The sequence below is a fragment of the Mauremys reevesii genome, linkage group 9 (assembly GCF_016161935.1).
Source record: "Mauremys reevesii isolate NIE-2019 linkage group 9, ASM1616193v1, whole genome shotgun sequence".
NCBI classification, from domain to species: Eukaryota; Metazoa; Chordata; order Testudines; family Geoemydidae; genus Mauremys; species Mauremys reevesii.
Window position 1 is genome coordinate 39874618 of NC_052631.1, and position 16426 is coordinate 39891043.

The 16426-nt window shown below is 43.5% G+C and overlaps 1 protein-coding gene across 2 annotated transcripts in view; it reads right to left on the reverse strand.

Moving 5' to 3' along the window:
• The window catches only part of CLSTN2 (calsyntenin 2), a 695827-nt gene that overhangs the window by 91165 nt on the left and 588236 nt on the right, over positions 1-16426 (reverse strand). Inside the window, exon 6 of one of the 2 annotated variants that reach the window (XM_039489460.1) lies at positions 11257-11442. The exons of the other annotated variant lie outside the window; for it this stretch is intronic. Coding sequence (XP_039345394.1) covers positions 11257-11442 — 186 coding nt within the window. The remainder of the gene's footprint in view (positions 1-11256; positions 11443-16426) is intronic. 2 annotated transcript variants of the gene reach the window in all.

Below are 16426 nucleotides of genomic sequence, written 5' to 3' on the forward strand. Positions count from 1 at the left end.
TCTGGAGTAATTTTACCAGGTGTCCCGTATTCGGCATAGGGAAACACGGTCACCCTATATCACTGTAATACTCTCTTGTAGTCACATGGTACAACCCTTAGGCCCCATCTACACCTAAAGTAAATAAGAAAAGTAGTGTGTCCAGTTGTGAGGTAATTAAGTGGAACTGATCCCCACAATAGCTGCAAATAGGTTGATGGAAGAATTTTTCCACTGACATAGCGACCAAGTGGATATACTATACCAACAGAAAGCCCCCTTTCATCACTGTATCAAGTATCTACACTACAGTGGCATAGCTGCAGTGCTGCAGCTGTAGCACTTGTAGTATAGACATACCCTCAGTATTATACAATACATCCTTGATAGCTTTTACCATAAGTACCCTAATGATTGCAGAGAGAGTGAAGTGATGCTCCTGACTGAGGTCAATCAATCAATCTTTATAAACAGAGAAAGACAGACCTCTCCTCGCTTACAGACAGCCCCCCAACCTGAAGCAAATACTCACCAGCAACCACACACCATACAACAAAAACACTAACCCAGGAACCTATCCTTGCAACAAACCCCACTGCCAACTCTGTCCACATATCTATTCGAGTGACACCATCACAGGACCTAATCACATCAGCCATGCCATCAGGGGCTCGTTCACCTGCACATCTACCAATGTGATATATGCCATCATGTGCCAGCAATGCCCCTCTGCCATGTACATTGGCCAAACCGGACAGTCTCTACTCAAAAGAATAAACGGACACAAATCTGACATCAGGAATCATAACATTCAAAAACCAGTAGGAGAACACTTCAACCTCTCTAATTACTCAGTGACAGACATTAAGATGGCAATTTTGCAAAAGAAAAGCTTCAAAAAGAGACTCCAACAAGAAGCTGCTGAACTTGAATTAATTTGCAAACTAGATACCATTAACTTAGGTTTGAACAGAGACTGGGAATGGCTCGGTCATTACACTAATTGACTCTATTTCCCCATGTTAAAGTATACTCACACCTTCGTGTCAACTGTCCGAAATGGGCCATCTTGATTACCACTTCTAAAGTTTTTCTCCCCTGCTGATAATAACTTCTCTTAATTAATTAGCTTCTTACAGTTGGTATGGGTACTTCCACCTTTTCATGTTCTCTGTATGTATAAATATCTTCTTACTGTATGTTCCATTCTATGCATCTGATGAAGTGGGCTGTAGCCCACGAAAGCTATTGCTCAAATAAATTTGTTAGTCTCAGGCTTTGGCTACACTTGCACTTCAAAGCGCTGCCACGGCAGCGCTGCCACGGCAGCGCTTTGAAGCGCTAAGTGTAGTCAAAGCTCTCCCAGCGCTGTCCGTACTCCACCTCCCTGTGGGGAATAACGTACAGCGCTGGGAGCCGCGCTCCCAGTGCTGGGGCTTTGACCACACTGGCGCAATTTGCAGCGCTGGAGAGGGTGTGTTTTCACACCCTGCTGCAGCGCTGCAAATTTGTAAGTGTAGCCAAGCCCTAAGGTGCCACAAGTACGCCTGTTCTTTTTGCTGATACAGACTAACATGGCTGCTACTCTCATAGACTTAAGACCAGAAGGGACCATTATGGTCATCTAGTCTGATCTCCTGCACAATGCAGGCCACAGAATCTCACCCACCCACTCCTGTAACAAACCCCTGATCTATGTCTGAGTTACTGAAGTCCTCAAATCATGGTTTAAAGACCTCAAGGTGCAGAGAATCCTCTGCAAGTGGCCTGTGCCCCATGCTGCAAAGGAAGGCGAAAAACCTCCAGGGCCTCTGCCAATCTTCCCTGGAGGAAAATTCCTTCCCGACCCCAAATATGGCGATCAGTTAAACCCTGAGCATGTGGGCAAGACTCACCAGACAGACACCCAGGAAAGAATTCTCTGTAGTAATTCAGATCCCACCCCATCTAACATCCCATCACAGACCATTGGGCCTATTTACCTGCTAATAATCAAAGATCAATTAATTGTCAAAATTAGGCTATCCCATCATACCATCCCCTCCATAAACTTATCAAGCTTAGTCTTGAAGCCAGATATGTCTTTTTCCCCCACTACTCCCCTTGGAAGGCTGTTCCAGAACTTCACTCCTCTAATGGTTAGAAACCTTCATCTAATTTCAAGTCTAAACTTCCTAGTATCCAGTTTATATCCATTTGTTCTTTTGTCCACATTGGTACTAAGCTTAAATAATTCCTCTCCCTCCCTGATATTTATCCCTCTGATATATTTATAAAGAGCGATTATATCTCCCCTCAGCCTTCTTTTGGTTAGGCTAAACAAGCCAAGCTCTTTCAGTCTCCTTTCATAAGACAGGTTTTCCATTCCACAGATCATCCTAGTAGCCCTTCTCTGAACCTGTTCCAGTTTGAATGTATCCTTCTTAAACATGGGACACCAGAACTGCACACAGTATTCCAGATGAGGTCTCACCAGTGCCTTGTATAACGGTACTAACACCGCCTTATCTTTACAGGAAATACCTCGCCTGATGCATCCTAAAACCGCATTAGCTTTTTTAACGGCCATATCACATTGGTGGCTCATAGTCATCATGTGATCAACCAATACTCCAAGGTCCTTTTCCTCCTCTGTTACTTCCAACGGATGTGTCCCAAATTTATAACCAAAATTCTTGTTATTAATCCCTAAATGCATGACCTTGCACTTTTTACTATTAAATTTCATCCTATTCATAGAATCATAGAATCTCAGGGTTGGAAGGGACCTCAGGAGGTCATCTAGTCCAACCCCCCGCTCAAAGCAGGACCAAACCCAACTAAATCATCCCAGCCAGGGCTTTGTCAAGCCTGACCTTAAAAACCTCTAAGGAAGGAGATTCCACCACCTCCCTAGGTAACCCATTCCAGTTCTTCACCACCCTACTAGTGAAAAAGGTTTTCCTAATGTTCAACCTAAACCTCCCCCTCTGCAACTTGAGACCATTACTCCTTGTTCTGTCATCTTCTACCACTGAGAACAGTCTAGATCCATCCTCTTTGGAACCCCCTTTCAGGTAGTTGAAAGCAGCTATCAAATCCCCCCTCATTCTTCTCTTCTGCAGACTAAACAATCCCAGTTCCCTCAGCCTCTCCTCATAAGTCATGTGCTCCAGCCCCCTAATCATTTTTGTTGCCCTCCGCTGGACTGTCTCCAATTTATCCACATCCTTCTTGTAGTGTGGGGCCCAAAACTGGACACAGTACTCCAAATGAGGCCTCACCAGTGCTGAATAGAGGGGAATGATCACATCCCTCGATCTGCTGGAAATGCCCCTACTTATACAACCCAAAATGCCATTAGCCTTCTTGGCAACAAGGGCGCACTGTTGACTCATATTCAGCATTTCGTCCACCGTAACCCGTAGGTCCTTTTCTGCAGAACTGCTGCCCAGCCATTCGGTCCCTAGTCTGTAGCAGTACATGGGATTCTTCCGTCCTAAGTGCAGGACTCTGCACTTGTCCTTGTTGAACCTCATCACATTTCTTTTGGCCCAATCCTCTAATTTGTCTAGGTCCCTCTGTACCCTATCCCTACCCTCCAGCGTATCAACCACTCCTCCCAGTTTAGTGTCATCTGCAAACTTGCTAAGGGTGCAGTCCACACCATCCTCCAGATCGTTAATGAAGATATTGAACAAAACCGGCCCCAGCACCGACCCTTGGTGCCTATTACTCCAGTTTACAAGGACATCCAGATCTTCTTGTATGATATCCCGGTCCTTCTCTTTATTAGCAATACCTCCCAGCTTTGTGTTGTCCACAAACTTTATTAGCACATTCCCACTTTTTGTGCCAAGGTCAGTAATACAAAGATTAAATAAGATTGGTCCCAAAACTGATCCCTGAGGAACTCCACTAGTAACCTCCCTCCAGCCTGACAGTTCACCTTTCAGTATGACACCTTTCAGTCTGACTCTGACACCTAGAAGAGAAACACCCTAACCTCTAGTGTTGCATTCGGTGTTTAGCTGTATGTGGGGACTGTATCCTAACCAATATTTTTGTTATCTAATTACCATACTGTAATAATCAACACGCAGCTTTGTGATGGCATTTGTCACATTTAATAACTCTGAAGTTCTTGGATATTTCCCCCACCCTTATGTTATTTCTAACAGGTTTTCTTTTTTTAAAAAAAATCTCATGTAAAAGTCATTTCCAAGTGGCAGCATCATCAAACCTAAAAATATATATATGGAAGCTGTGCACAAGGACAAACTGTGTTTGTTTTATACGCACTAATTGTGGATAACACACCAGGTTGCATTGCCTAATACACAGATGTTATCTATTGGAAAACATCAAATTCAATTTATCCAGATGGCACAATCTATAATAAACTTTGTAAATTTGTTTTTTTATTGCTCAAGCTACTTAAAAAATATTTTACTTGCACACAGCACAAGTAACACTGTCTTTTTCTAAAGGAATCAGCCTTTGTTTTATGCATTCTTTTTAAACTTAAAGGGCATAGAAGTAATTTGCAAAAACTGTGTATTAAAGAAAAATAGGTTGTTAACCTAAAACAGATTTGTACTAAATAATTTATGGGATCATGGAGAAACATTTCTGTCTCTTTATTAATCCTGCACCATGGTCAGAGGCAGCAATAAACATTCATTTAGTAGGGTAATCATGCTAAGTTCTAATTTTTCAGTTAGAGTGAAACTGTGAGAAAGCTCCCAAATGAACAAATACACTTCCTAAATAGCTTACTAAGGCTCCAGTTCAGCAAGGTACTTAAACTGGAGCCTAACTTTAAGTGTCTGATAGCACTGTAGCTCCGCCAATGCTTAAAGTCAGACTCCTGCTTAAGTACCTTGGTGAATCAGGCCCGAAACTGACAGGTTCCTACTCAATCCCCACATAATTGTGTGGAAATTTACTTCAAAAACCATGTTGGATTTGGATGTTCAATATGCAGCATCTCATGGAGTTTTGGCACAGTTTATACAGGGCCCCTGCTAAGTTACTGTTGGACCCACATTCCTGTTCCCTTCTTCAGTATGAGATATTTAATTCTCAACAATGACTTTGTCAGTAGCCTGAAATCACCTGATTTTACTGTAACCCTAGAGAATATAAAATATGACTGGTACTATGACTTTATATGCAAATTCATATGTAATTACCATTTGAAGTGCTCCCTTTTTGTGTGTTTAATATTTGTTTCTGTATTAGAGAAAAACCAGTCAAAGTCATAAAACTAACTATTAGGGAGTAAATCCTGTCTGTGCTTATGCAACCATGTCAGGGATAGAGAGTCAAATAAGGAGACAAAGTCAACATGCAGGCAAGAATATACCTGCTGAAGGGACACAGCTGCAATCCTGTCACATTGCTTTTGAGAGCATTAGTAACTGCTCTCTGCTACAGCAACAGGATGCTCACCATAACTACAGTGTGTGAGGTGGCGGGGGGGAAAGGGGCTTAGCTCCCCCAAAACAGCATAAAGTATGTTATCATCTATTGCAAGAGCTAGCAGCTTCCAAAAATCATGAAGCACTTTGTTTCACAAGGCAACAGCAGCAGACAACTGCTCACTGAAGCAGGGCTGCCCAGACCAGGGGCAGATCAGGGGGCATGGGGCAAAGCAATTTCGGGGGCCCCTTCCATAAAAGAAGTTGCAATATTATAGAATACTATATTCTCGTGGGGGCCCCTGCGGGGCCCGGGGCCTGGGGCAAATAGACCCACTTGCCCCCCCGCCCCCAGGCGGCCCTGCACTGAAGCACCTCAACATTCTGCTCAGGGTATCTTTTGTATCAGATTTACCTCAGAGAGCCCACAATGCACTGCTGCCTAGGGTTTTGCAAGATTTAATATGAACCTTTTAAATATTTTTTGCTGTTTCTCTGTGGGGGGAGACAGCGGTATTTCATTGATTAAAAATAGATGTAGATGGTTTCACACTATGCAAATGTCAAGAGATGTCATTCCTCCCTTTATTAATGCTGTCTTAGAGACCTAATTCCCTCCTCTGGTATCCATAGATCTCGTTGACTTTAGTGGGTGCTGCACAAGAGCCACAGAGTTTAAGGCCAGAAAGGACAGCAGATCATTAAGTCTGACCTCCTGCATCTCAGGCCTCCCACAGCATCCACACATTAAGCCCAATAACTGAAATTAAACCATAGTGTTACAGCCCACAGGACATTAGACTATTATGTGCCACAGACAGAGAATAGGAGGGGCCAACGTACACCAGGGCCTGGCAGGGAAATGATTAAGTGAGAAACATCCAGCTAATATGGGCAAGTCACTCACACACAGCAGAGGATGGTGAAAAAAAAACCAAGGCCACTTGCGAATCTGACCTGGGGAAAACTCCTTTCCCAACCAGCCAGGCATTTGGGTCAGAGAATGCTCAGTGCCCTGTTCAAAGTCTTATCTTCAGCTGTGGCCATTCCTTATGCTTCAGAGGAAGGAGATTAAAACAAACAAAAACAGAATATATTTGGGGTATATGTGTGGCAGTGGGGAGTCCCTTCCTAACTCCTGCAGGTGACCAGCTGAAATCCTGAAGCATGGGCTTTTAGGAACTTAAAATATAAACCAGAAGGGAGCCCCAGGGCTGTTGGGCCTTGCCTCTTAGCATCACAAGCAACCTCGTCATACTCAGACATTTGTCCAGCTCTTTCTTAAAACGAATTAAGTTGTTTCCCCTCACAACTCCTATAGGGGGGTTGTTCCAGTAACTCACCCCTTTGATGGTTAGAAACCTTCTTCTAATTTCCAACCTGAATTTGTTCACAACCAGTTTATATCAATTTGTTCTTGTGCCAACACTGACCTTTAGCATATAAAGGATGTCCTAGTGCTTAGGGCACTAACTGGGACTTGAAAGGCCTGGGTACAACTCCCTGCTCTACCACAGATTTTTGGGTGGTCTTAGGCAAAACACTGTGCCTCAGCTCCCGATCTGTCAAATGGGGCTGTTAGCAGTTCCCTATGATTTTATTTTTATACAAATATATTGGGGAGAAGGGAAACAGCAGCCTGATCATTAATCCCCTGTTGTTCAGCCTTAATTGATTTGTTTAGTCTAAATGTTATTTTAGTGGGGGTAGACGGATGGGAAGGGGCACTTAACTTTTGAAGAAAACTATAGATATTTTTTTTCAAATTCCCTATATTTTAAAATGAGTCAAGAAGCATAATTTCATCATCTGAGCTGAGATTTTGCTTTTTTTTTTTTTAAAGCTCCTGTTACACCGATCTTTTCTGGAAATTACATTGCATACCTTGATAGTCAAAGTGGGAGTGAATCACTGGCATGTTGAATGGCAAGTATAAATGAACAGAAAGACAAATGACTGCATTTTAATGTCTTGTCCTTCTTCAGCAGTTGAATTCACTGGATGTCCACCAGATAAGTTAAGCAGTGAAAACATTTATCAGTTGGGGCCTTAATTAGAAAGGCTTGAGAGAGTCTTGTGCTCTATGTGGCACAAGTGATCATTTCTCTGTAATCACTCAACACTGCACTCTCCCTGCAATCACACGGTGCTTCACTGACATCAAGATACGCAGGTTGTTCCTTTCAAAGAATTTATTCCTCAAACCATTACACACGATCAGGTCATTTCTGGGAGAAAACAGTTTTCTAAACAAAATTAACCTGCTTTCCTATGAGCTCTCTCTGAAGTAGGGATTGGCAATAAGTACTAAATACAGGCATGTAAACCACTCCAGATGCAATTTTGATGCAAAACTCATTTTCTTTTATAACCCTTTCAAGGAAACTGTCATCAGTATCTGTCTGTCTCTCACACCTACTCTTCTCTATGAACATAAGAATTCCAGACACAGGAGACTATCCTTGAGTCCATTTGAATTTTTCCCATTTTACAATATTTCGTATTCCATCTATTCTCTCTTCTGGATTTAAAGATTCTATTCCTTTATAGATGTGCTGGGAACAGCTCTCACCTAAGCAATAATATAATATTGTTAGTCATTTTGTCTGTCCGTCTTGCCAAACACTTTCCACTCCTAGATACACTAAGACCTGCTGAAGTGTTTATGATCATGCCTCTCTCTATCAATTTTAGCCTGCAGATATTCTTCCTAGGAAATAAGTTAACCCAGAATTAAGATTGTAAATACTTATCAGTTACTCAAAGAGGAAAAAAAAGAGCCCTTTAAAAACATAGTTTACTCAAAAAGCAAACATTAGAAAGATTGGATTTTTTTTTCCAAAGTGTCACCTGAACTAGAAAGCCTAGAAACTCACATGTAACCTTAACTCTACCCCTTGCACCTCCCAACCTTACACCTTGCATCCTTGCTGTACCTTGAGTAACATTCTGATAAACTAGGTTTTGATAAGAATTTTAAGTCTAAAGTCTGCCTTGCCAAAGTAGTTTCCTCAGAGTGTTGAGCTGATAATCTCTGTTGCTGTATACATGTATCTGTGATACTACATGTATGTATGATCCCTGTCATCCCACATTCCTGGCATATAACTTACCTAGTTTGGGTCCTGCCCTTAACAGATTCATATCCCCAGATGTGGTTGCTACATATCTTTTCTAAATCTTACAGAGTAACCCTTCTTCATCTGAAACCATGTGTATTTTGGTGAAATTATCCTGAACGATTACCCAAATGAAGTCAATTTTTGTTGGAGACATAAAAACCTATGTTTTTCTGATGCCTGCATAGGGTCTTGAAAAAGGCAAGAATATTTTGCTGCAATGTGAAGACACGTTTATTTTATTTAAAAGCTAAAGTTGTACACAATCGTCTATCAATGTGGTTTTCAACCTTTTTCATTTGCAAAACCCTAAAAAATTTTGAATGGAAGTGCGGACCCCTTTGGAAATTTCAGGCATGGTGTCCACAGACCACATGTTGAAAACTACTGTTCTATGTTAATGACAACCTTTCACAGACCCCTGAGACATAGTCTGCAGACCCTCAGGGGCCTGTAGACTACAGGTTGAAAACCACTGATCAACAAGAGTAAAGTTGCCCAGTTAGATCAATGTCTCAGTTTTAATATCACTGATTGATGAAGATGAGTGCTGCTTGTAGACAGATTTTCTCCTGCTTTTGTGGTATCTCTGTTAGTTGGATTATGATACAGGAGTAAAATTATGGTTGTTTGTGTTACCTTACCTGTGCAATTTCCAGGCTAACAGATTTTATGAGGACAATAATATTCTTTTACTTCTTGTTTACTCCCCCAAGTAACTGATAGATAGTGACAAAACTCTGTCCTTGTCTCCGTGGGTCCTGCATTTCCTGATGGATTTCACTAGCCTCAGAGGCTCACTGTGACCCTCCACTTAACCCTTCTTTCTCTAGAGACAAAGGTCACAGTCTACCGAGCTATTTTCATCATAAGCCAGCGAGGGAGGTGAGGAGAAGCTATCCTCCCATGCACAGTCTCTGTTGTCTCCCAATCTCTGTGATTAATCAGGGGGGCAAAGGGCAGAGCCCAGGCCCTCCCTCTACTCCTGGCTCCAGCCCAGGGACACTAATAGTATCAGCTATGGTAGCTGACCTTTTAGAAACAGGACACGTACAATTCCCTGGGCTACTTCCCCACAGCAGCCCCCACTTTCTCAAGCTCCCCTTCACCCTTACATCAGGGCCTCCTTCCTTGTACCTAGTATGGTGTGTACAGCTCAGCCTCTCCAACAGCACAACTTCTCACTGCTCCTGACATGCACGCCCACCTGACTAACTGGGAGGTTTTTAACTAGTTTCAGCCAGCCCCTGATTGGCTTCAGGTGTCCCAATCAACATAGCATGCTCCCTGCCATCTGGAAAGCTCTTAATTGGCCCCAGGTGTCTTAACTGACCTGGAGTAGCTGCCATTTACTTATCCTGGTACCAGGGATTTGCTTAACCTGGGGCTAATATATCTATCTCCCACTACTTTTCTATAGCCATCTGGCCTTGCCCCGTCACAATATTTATAATCTTAACTCCAAGTTAAAGTTTTTTGGCCTGGGAAATGCTTCAGATTTTTAAAAAATGTTTGGTAAAGTTGCCTGAGACATTTTCAGGCCCAAAATTATTTTCTAAAAAGTTAGTTTATTGATCCGTACATCTGTGCAATATTGCAATGGTGCTATCAAAGCAAATTTAAGCCAATTAATAAAGCAGAACAGAAAAGTTATGAATTAAAATGGAAAAGTTGTATGGATTGTGGGCATCCGAGAACACATGTTGTAGAAGCTTAGACATGGGTCTTAGGAAAGATGCACTCTGAGGCTGTAGACTGCCTAACTGCACATTGACAGCAGTTCAGACACAAGCCTTAAGAATGACACACCCTGGGGTTGCAGATATCATAAGGTAAAGTGTACATAGCTCTAAAGTGTGGCTTAGTCTGTGGACATCCTGAAGTGCAAAACTTACACAAGCCTTAAGCTGGAGTGCTGGTCACTACAATGCTCAGAAACTATACCAGAGACCACAAATAGAAATAAAAATTTCAGGTCATAGGTGTACTTTTTTTCTTAACTAACTAATAGCTAACTAAATAGTCCTCTTGCCTTCCAAGAATAAGAAGACACTTTTCCTGTTGGTGATACCTGCACAGCAAAACAAATTTGGAGCATCTAGTTCAAGCCTATATTGAACTACTGAATAAAGGGGCAAAACACATTTGGAAACTCTTGAGTCAGAATATCTTTTGTAGAAACTATCCATCTCTGAAATACCTTTTGTCCATAGTATCCCAAACTTTCCTTTTTTTTTAATTTAAACTCTGGCAAAGGACTGCATGACATTTCTTAAGTGGATTTGTTTGGTGCAATGAAATTAGAAAGGGTCATTGGAATAGGAGCTACAGTTTCATGTGGGTGAAATGCTAAGGTCTTCATAATAATCTGTTATTTGTTTATACAGCTCCTGGTATGATAAACATGGATCAGAACCCTAGGTAACACCACAATAGAAATAATAAATCATCCACATCATAAATGAAGGGACGGGAGAAGGATGAGAAGAAGGAAAGAAGATAAAGAGGAGAAGAGAGGAAGGAGAGGAAAACTGAAAGTAAGAAAGTAATGAAGAAAGAGAAGAAAGAGAAAAGCAAGAACTACCTCTGATGTCACATCATGATTAATTCCTATGGGTACCAGCCAGTTAGCTATAATGGCCATTGTGCATATGTAAAACCACATATACAGTAGCGACTTGGTCTGTGTGTTTATGGAAAAACTGCTTTATCTGGACAGAAAGAATTAATAAGTAAACTGAAAACCAAGCACATACCACATAATTTTTGCAGTGATTTCTCAGAGTATGTCTCTCGGTCACAGCCCTTTCCAATGTAATTGGTTTGCAGTTCAATAGTGGTCTGGATTGAGGAAACAGGTCCATCACAGGTTTCCAGATGAATGCTGGGAAACAAAGGTATGCTGCCAGAGCCAGGTTTATACTCAATACGCTTGTTCCAGTCTGAAAAATAAAAATAAATACACAGTACAAAATAATTAAAAAAAGAGGACTATGGTGATGAACATTGGAAGAATTTCCTGAATAGCACTGGGTAAGAGCAGACAGAATAGAGAGGAAAGGCAGTTGGAGAGCAGTGTTGGAGACATGATGATTAGACCAAACACTGAGCTCAGGTGCTATGGAGACAATTTTGTGTTTAAGATACTTGTTTTAGCAGAAAATAAATGCACCAGATTGTGTTGTGGAAATCCAGGAAGAGCTGTTTTATGGCAGGGTTGGCAGCTCAAGAGAAAAGAACTTCAGATTTGTTTGCTTAACACAGAGTTGTGTTTTAGTTGAGTTATGCTGAACCACGTCACAGGGACCTAACTAGAGACCCGAATCGACAACGAATGAATAGTGTGATGTGCACATTTAAAATAAGCCACATTTTCTAGTATTGACCAGGTACTTTTGTTGAGAAAGTGGATAAGGAAAAGTTATTTACTTATTCCCATAATACAAGAACTAGTGGTCACCAAATGAAATTAATAGGCAGCAGGTTTAAAACAAATAAAAGGAAGTTCTTCTTCACGCAGCGCACAGTCAACTTGTGGAACTCCTTACCTGAGGAGGTTGTGAAGGCTAGGACTATAACAATGTTTAAAAGGGGACTGGATAAATTCATGGTGGCTAAGTCCATAAATAGCTATTAGCCAGGATGGGTAAGAATGGTGTCCCTAGCCTCTGTTCGTCAGAGGATGGAGATGGATGGCAGGAGAGAGATCACTTGATCATTGCCTGTTAGGTTCACTCCCTCAGGGGCACCTGGCATTGGCCACTGTCGGTAGACAGATACTGGGCTAGATGGACCTTTGGTCTGACCCGGTACGGCCTTTCTTATGTTCTTATGTTCTAAGCTTGATGGGCTTCTAAGACTGCATTCTTATTGATGTGTAAAATGCCACTGCTTTGCCCCACCAGTTGAATAAGTTCATTGCTGGGAAAGAGGCCATAAAGTTTGAACCCAGGCATCAATGAGTTAATTGCCCTATTTTTTTTAAATGTTACTCTATTTGTAAAAGTATATAGTGCACAGTGAAGTGAAGTAATAACATCACTGGCTAGTGCCAGGCAAGCATTATATAAGTCTCCTGACAAGAATTGTTAATACATCTCAGTCCTGATCTGCAATGGCATTGTTTATATCATATTCCTTGGAATTAGATTGTCAATCATACCAAATTATGACAGATTATGAAGTTCTGTGATATGAGCAAATGTACACTAAGGACTAGGATATGACCACCAACCTCATTTGACTCATGATTAAAAGTTTTTCAATTCTAGTCTGCAGATGTGAAAGACCAGCGTACCCATCCACAGCACTACCTCTCTCTCTTTCCAAATGTTGTCTTAGGGTATGTCTACACTATGGGATTACTCCGATTTTACAGAATTCGATTTTTGGAAACAGATTGTATAAAGTCGAGTGCATGCGGCCACACTAAGCACAACTTCCGGAGTGTTGCACTGTGGGTAGCTATCCCATAGCCATCCCATAATTCCCGCAGTCTCTCCCGTCCATTGGAATTCTGGGTTGAGCTCCCAATGCCTGATGTGGCAAAAAACATTGTTGCAGGTGGTTCTGAGTACATGTCGTCAGTCCCCCCTCTCCCTCCCTCCATGAAAGCAACGGCAGACAACCGTTTTGCACCTTTTTTCTTGGGTTATCAGTGCAGACGCCATACCACGGCAAGCATGGAGCCCGCTCAGCCCAACGCAGCAGTCATGAACATTGTAAACACCTCGCGCATTATCGTGCAGTTTATGCTGAACCAGAACCTGCAAAACCAGGTGAGGAGGAGGTGGCAGTGCGGCAACAAGAGTGATGAGGACATGGACACAGAATTCTCTCAAACCGCGGACCTCGGCGCTTTGGAGATCATGGTGTTAATGGGGCAGGTTCATGCTGTGGAACGCCGATTCTGGGCCCGGGAAACAAGCACAGACTGGTGGAACCGCATAGTGTTGCAGGTGTGGGACGATTCCCATGACTGCGAAACTTTCGTATGCGTAGGGCCACTTTCATGGAACTTTGTGACTTGCTTACCCCTGCCCTGAACCGCAAGAATACCAAGATGAGAGTAGCCCTCACAGTTCACAAGCGAGTGGCGATAGCCCTCTGGAAGCTTGCAACACCAGACAGCTACCGGTCAGTTGGGAATCAATTTGGAGTGGGCAAATCTACTGTGGGAGCTGCTGTGATGCAAGTAGCCAAAGCAATCACTGAGCTGCTGCTACCAAAGGTAGTGACTCTGGGACATGTGCAGGTCATAGTAGATGGCTTTGCTGCAATAGGATTCCCTAACTGTGGTGGGGCGATAGATGGACCCCATATCCCTATCTTGGCACCGGAGCACCAGGGCACCCAGTACATAAACCGCAAGGGGTACTTTTCAATGGTGCAGCAAACACTGGTGGATCACAAGGGCCGTTTCACCAACATCAACATGGGATGGCCGGGAAGGGTTCATGACGCTCGCGTCTTCAGGAACACTAATCTGTTTAAATGGCTACAGCAAGGGATTTACTTCCCAGACCAGAAAATAACCATAGGGGAAGTTGAAATGCCTATAGTTATCCTTGGGGACCCAGCCTACCCCTTAATGCCATGGCTCATGAAGCCATACACAGGCAGCCTGGACAGCAATCAGGAGCTGTTCAACTATAGGCTGAGCAAGTGCAGAACGGTGGTAGAATGTGCATTTGGATGTTTAAAGGGTCGCTGGCGCACGTTACTGACTCGCTTAGACCTCAGCCAAACCAATATTCTTATTGTTATTGCTGCTTGCTGTGTGCTCCACAATCTCTGTGAGAGTAAGGGGGAGACATTTATGGCAGGGTGGGAGGTTGAGGCAAATCGCCTGGCCACTAATTAAGCGCAGCCAGACACCAGGGCGATTAGAAGAGCACACCAGGAAGCGCTGCACATCAGAGAAGCTTTGAAAACCAGTTTCATGACTGGCCAGCCTACGGTGTGAGAGTTCTGTTTGTTTCTCCTTGATAAAAACCTGACCCCTTGATTGACTCATTCCCTGTAAGCCACCCACTCTCCCCCTTTCGATCACAGCTTGCTTTCAGAGGAAATAATGTCACTATCATTGAAAAACCATGTATTCTTTATTGATTATAAAAATAGGGAGAGAACTGACACGGTAGCCCGGGTGGGGAGGAGGGAAGGAAGGAAAAGGCCACTTGTTGAATGACAGCCTTTTGCTTGGGCTGTCCACTGGGGTGGAGTGGCAGGGTGCACGGAGCCTTCCCCCCGCCCGCGCACGTTCTTGGGCATCTGGGTGAGGAGGCTATGGAACATGGGGAGGGGGTAGGGTGGTTATATAGGGGCTGCAGCAGCACTCTGTGATCCTGCTGCCATTCCTGAAGCTTCACCAGACGCTGGAGCATGTCCATTTGATCCTACAGTAGCTCCAGCATTGCATCCTGCCTCCTCTGATCTTCCTGCCGCCACCTCTCATCTCGAGCATCCCTCTTGTCCTCACGTTCGTCCCTCCTGTCCTCACGTTTGTTGGCCGCTTTCCTGTACTGTGATACTGTGTCCTTCCACTCATTCAAATGAGCTCTTTCACTGTGGGTCGACTGCATGATCTCAGAACATTTCATCTCGTGTGCGTTTTTTTTGCCGCCTTATCTGAGATAGCCGTAGGGACGGAGGAGGGAGGCTTGAAACATTTGCAGCTGCAGGAGGGAAAAAAGGGAGAGAAATATTTTAAAATATACATTTTACAGAACAATGAGTATACTCTTTCACGGTGAACAACATTACACAGCACATGTGATTTTGGTACAAGGTCGCATTTTGCATCTTAATATTGAGTGCCTGCGGCTTTGGTGTTAGAGATCACAGACACAGGGCCGGGCAACAGAATTTGGCTTGTATAAGGCCATTGTAAGCCGTTGTCTTTCGGCTTCTGCGACCTTCATAAAAGCAGCACCTTCCTTTCCCACATACCAAGCAAAGCCCGTTGAGTGCTGCGGTTTTCGTGTTAACATGCAGCAGCAGAAACCAAACTAACCCCCCCTCCCCATCCAATTCTCTGGGATGATCACTTTACCCCTCCCCCAAATGTGTGGCTGGTATCAGGGAAGATCCCTGCTAGCCAAACACGAACAGCTCAGAGCCAATGCTCCCCCCCCACCGCTTGGCTAACTGCAGGGAAGGATTTCTTTTCAGCCACAGGCAAACAGCCAAGTAGGAACAGCCACCTCTGTCCCCTTAATTAAATCCCCGTATTTCAACCAGGTTACCATGAACGATATTCTCCTGAGGATAACACAGCAAGATAAAGAACAGATGTTGCTTGAATGCCAGCAAACACCGGGACCATATGCTGCCATGCTTTGTCATGCAATAATACCAGATTACTTGCTACTAGCATGGCGTGGTAAAGTGTCCTACCATGGAGGACGGAATAAGGCTGCCCTGCCCAGAAACCTTCTTCAAAGGCTTTTGGAGTACCTCCAGGAGAGCTTCATGGAGATGTCCCTGGAGGATTTCCGCTCCATCCCCAGACACGTTAACAGATTTTTCCAGTGGCTGTACTGGCTGCGAATGCATCCCAAGTCCTCAGGGCAAATTAATTATTAAAAAACAGTTGCTTTTAAACCATGTTTTATATTTACAAAGGTACACTCACCAGAGGTCCCTTCTATGGCTTCATGGTATGGGATACCGCCTTGGGAGGGTTGGGAGGCTACTTCAGTCAGGCTGAGAAAAAAATCCTGGCTGTTGGGGAGAATGGTGTGCTGTGTGCTCTCTGCAAGCTCGTCCTCCTCCTCATCATCATCTTCCCCGTCCGCAAAATCTTCAGGCATGGCTGAGAGTACCCCCTCCTCAGAATCCACGGTCAAGGATGGGGTAGTGGTGGCAGCGCCCCCTAGAATTGTATGCAGCTCAGCGTAGAAGCAGCATGTCTGCAGCTCTGCA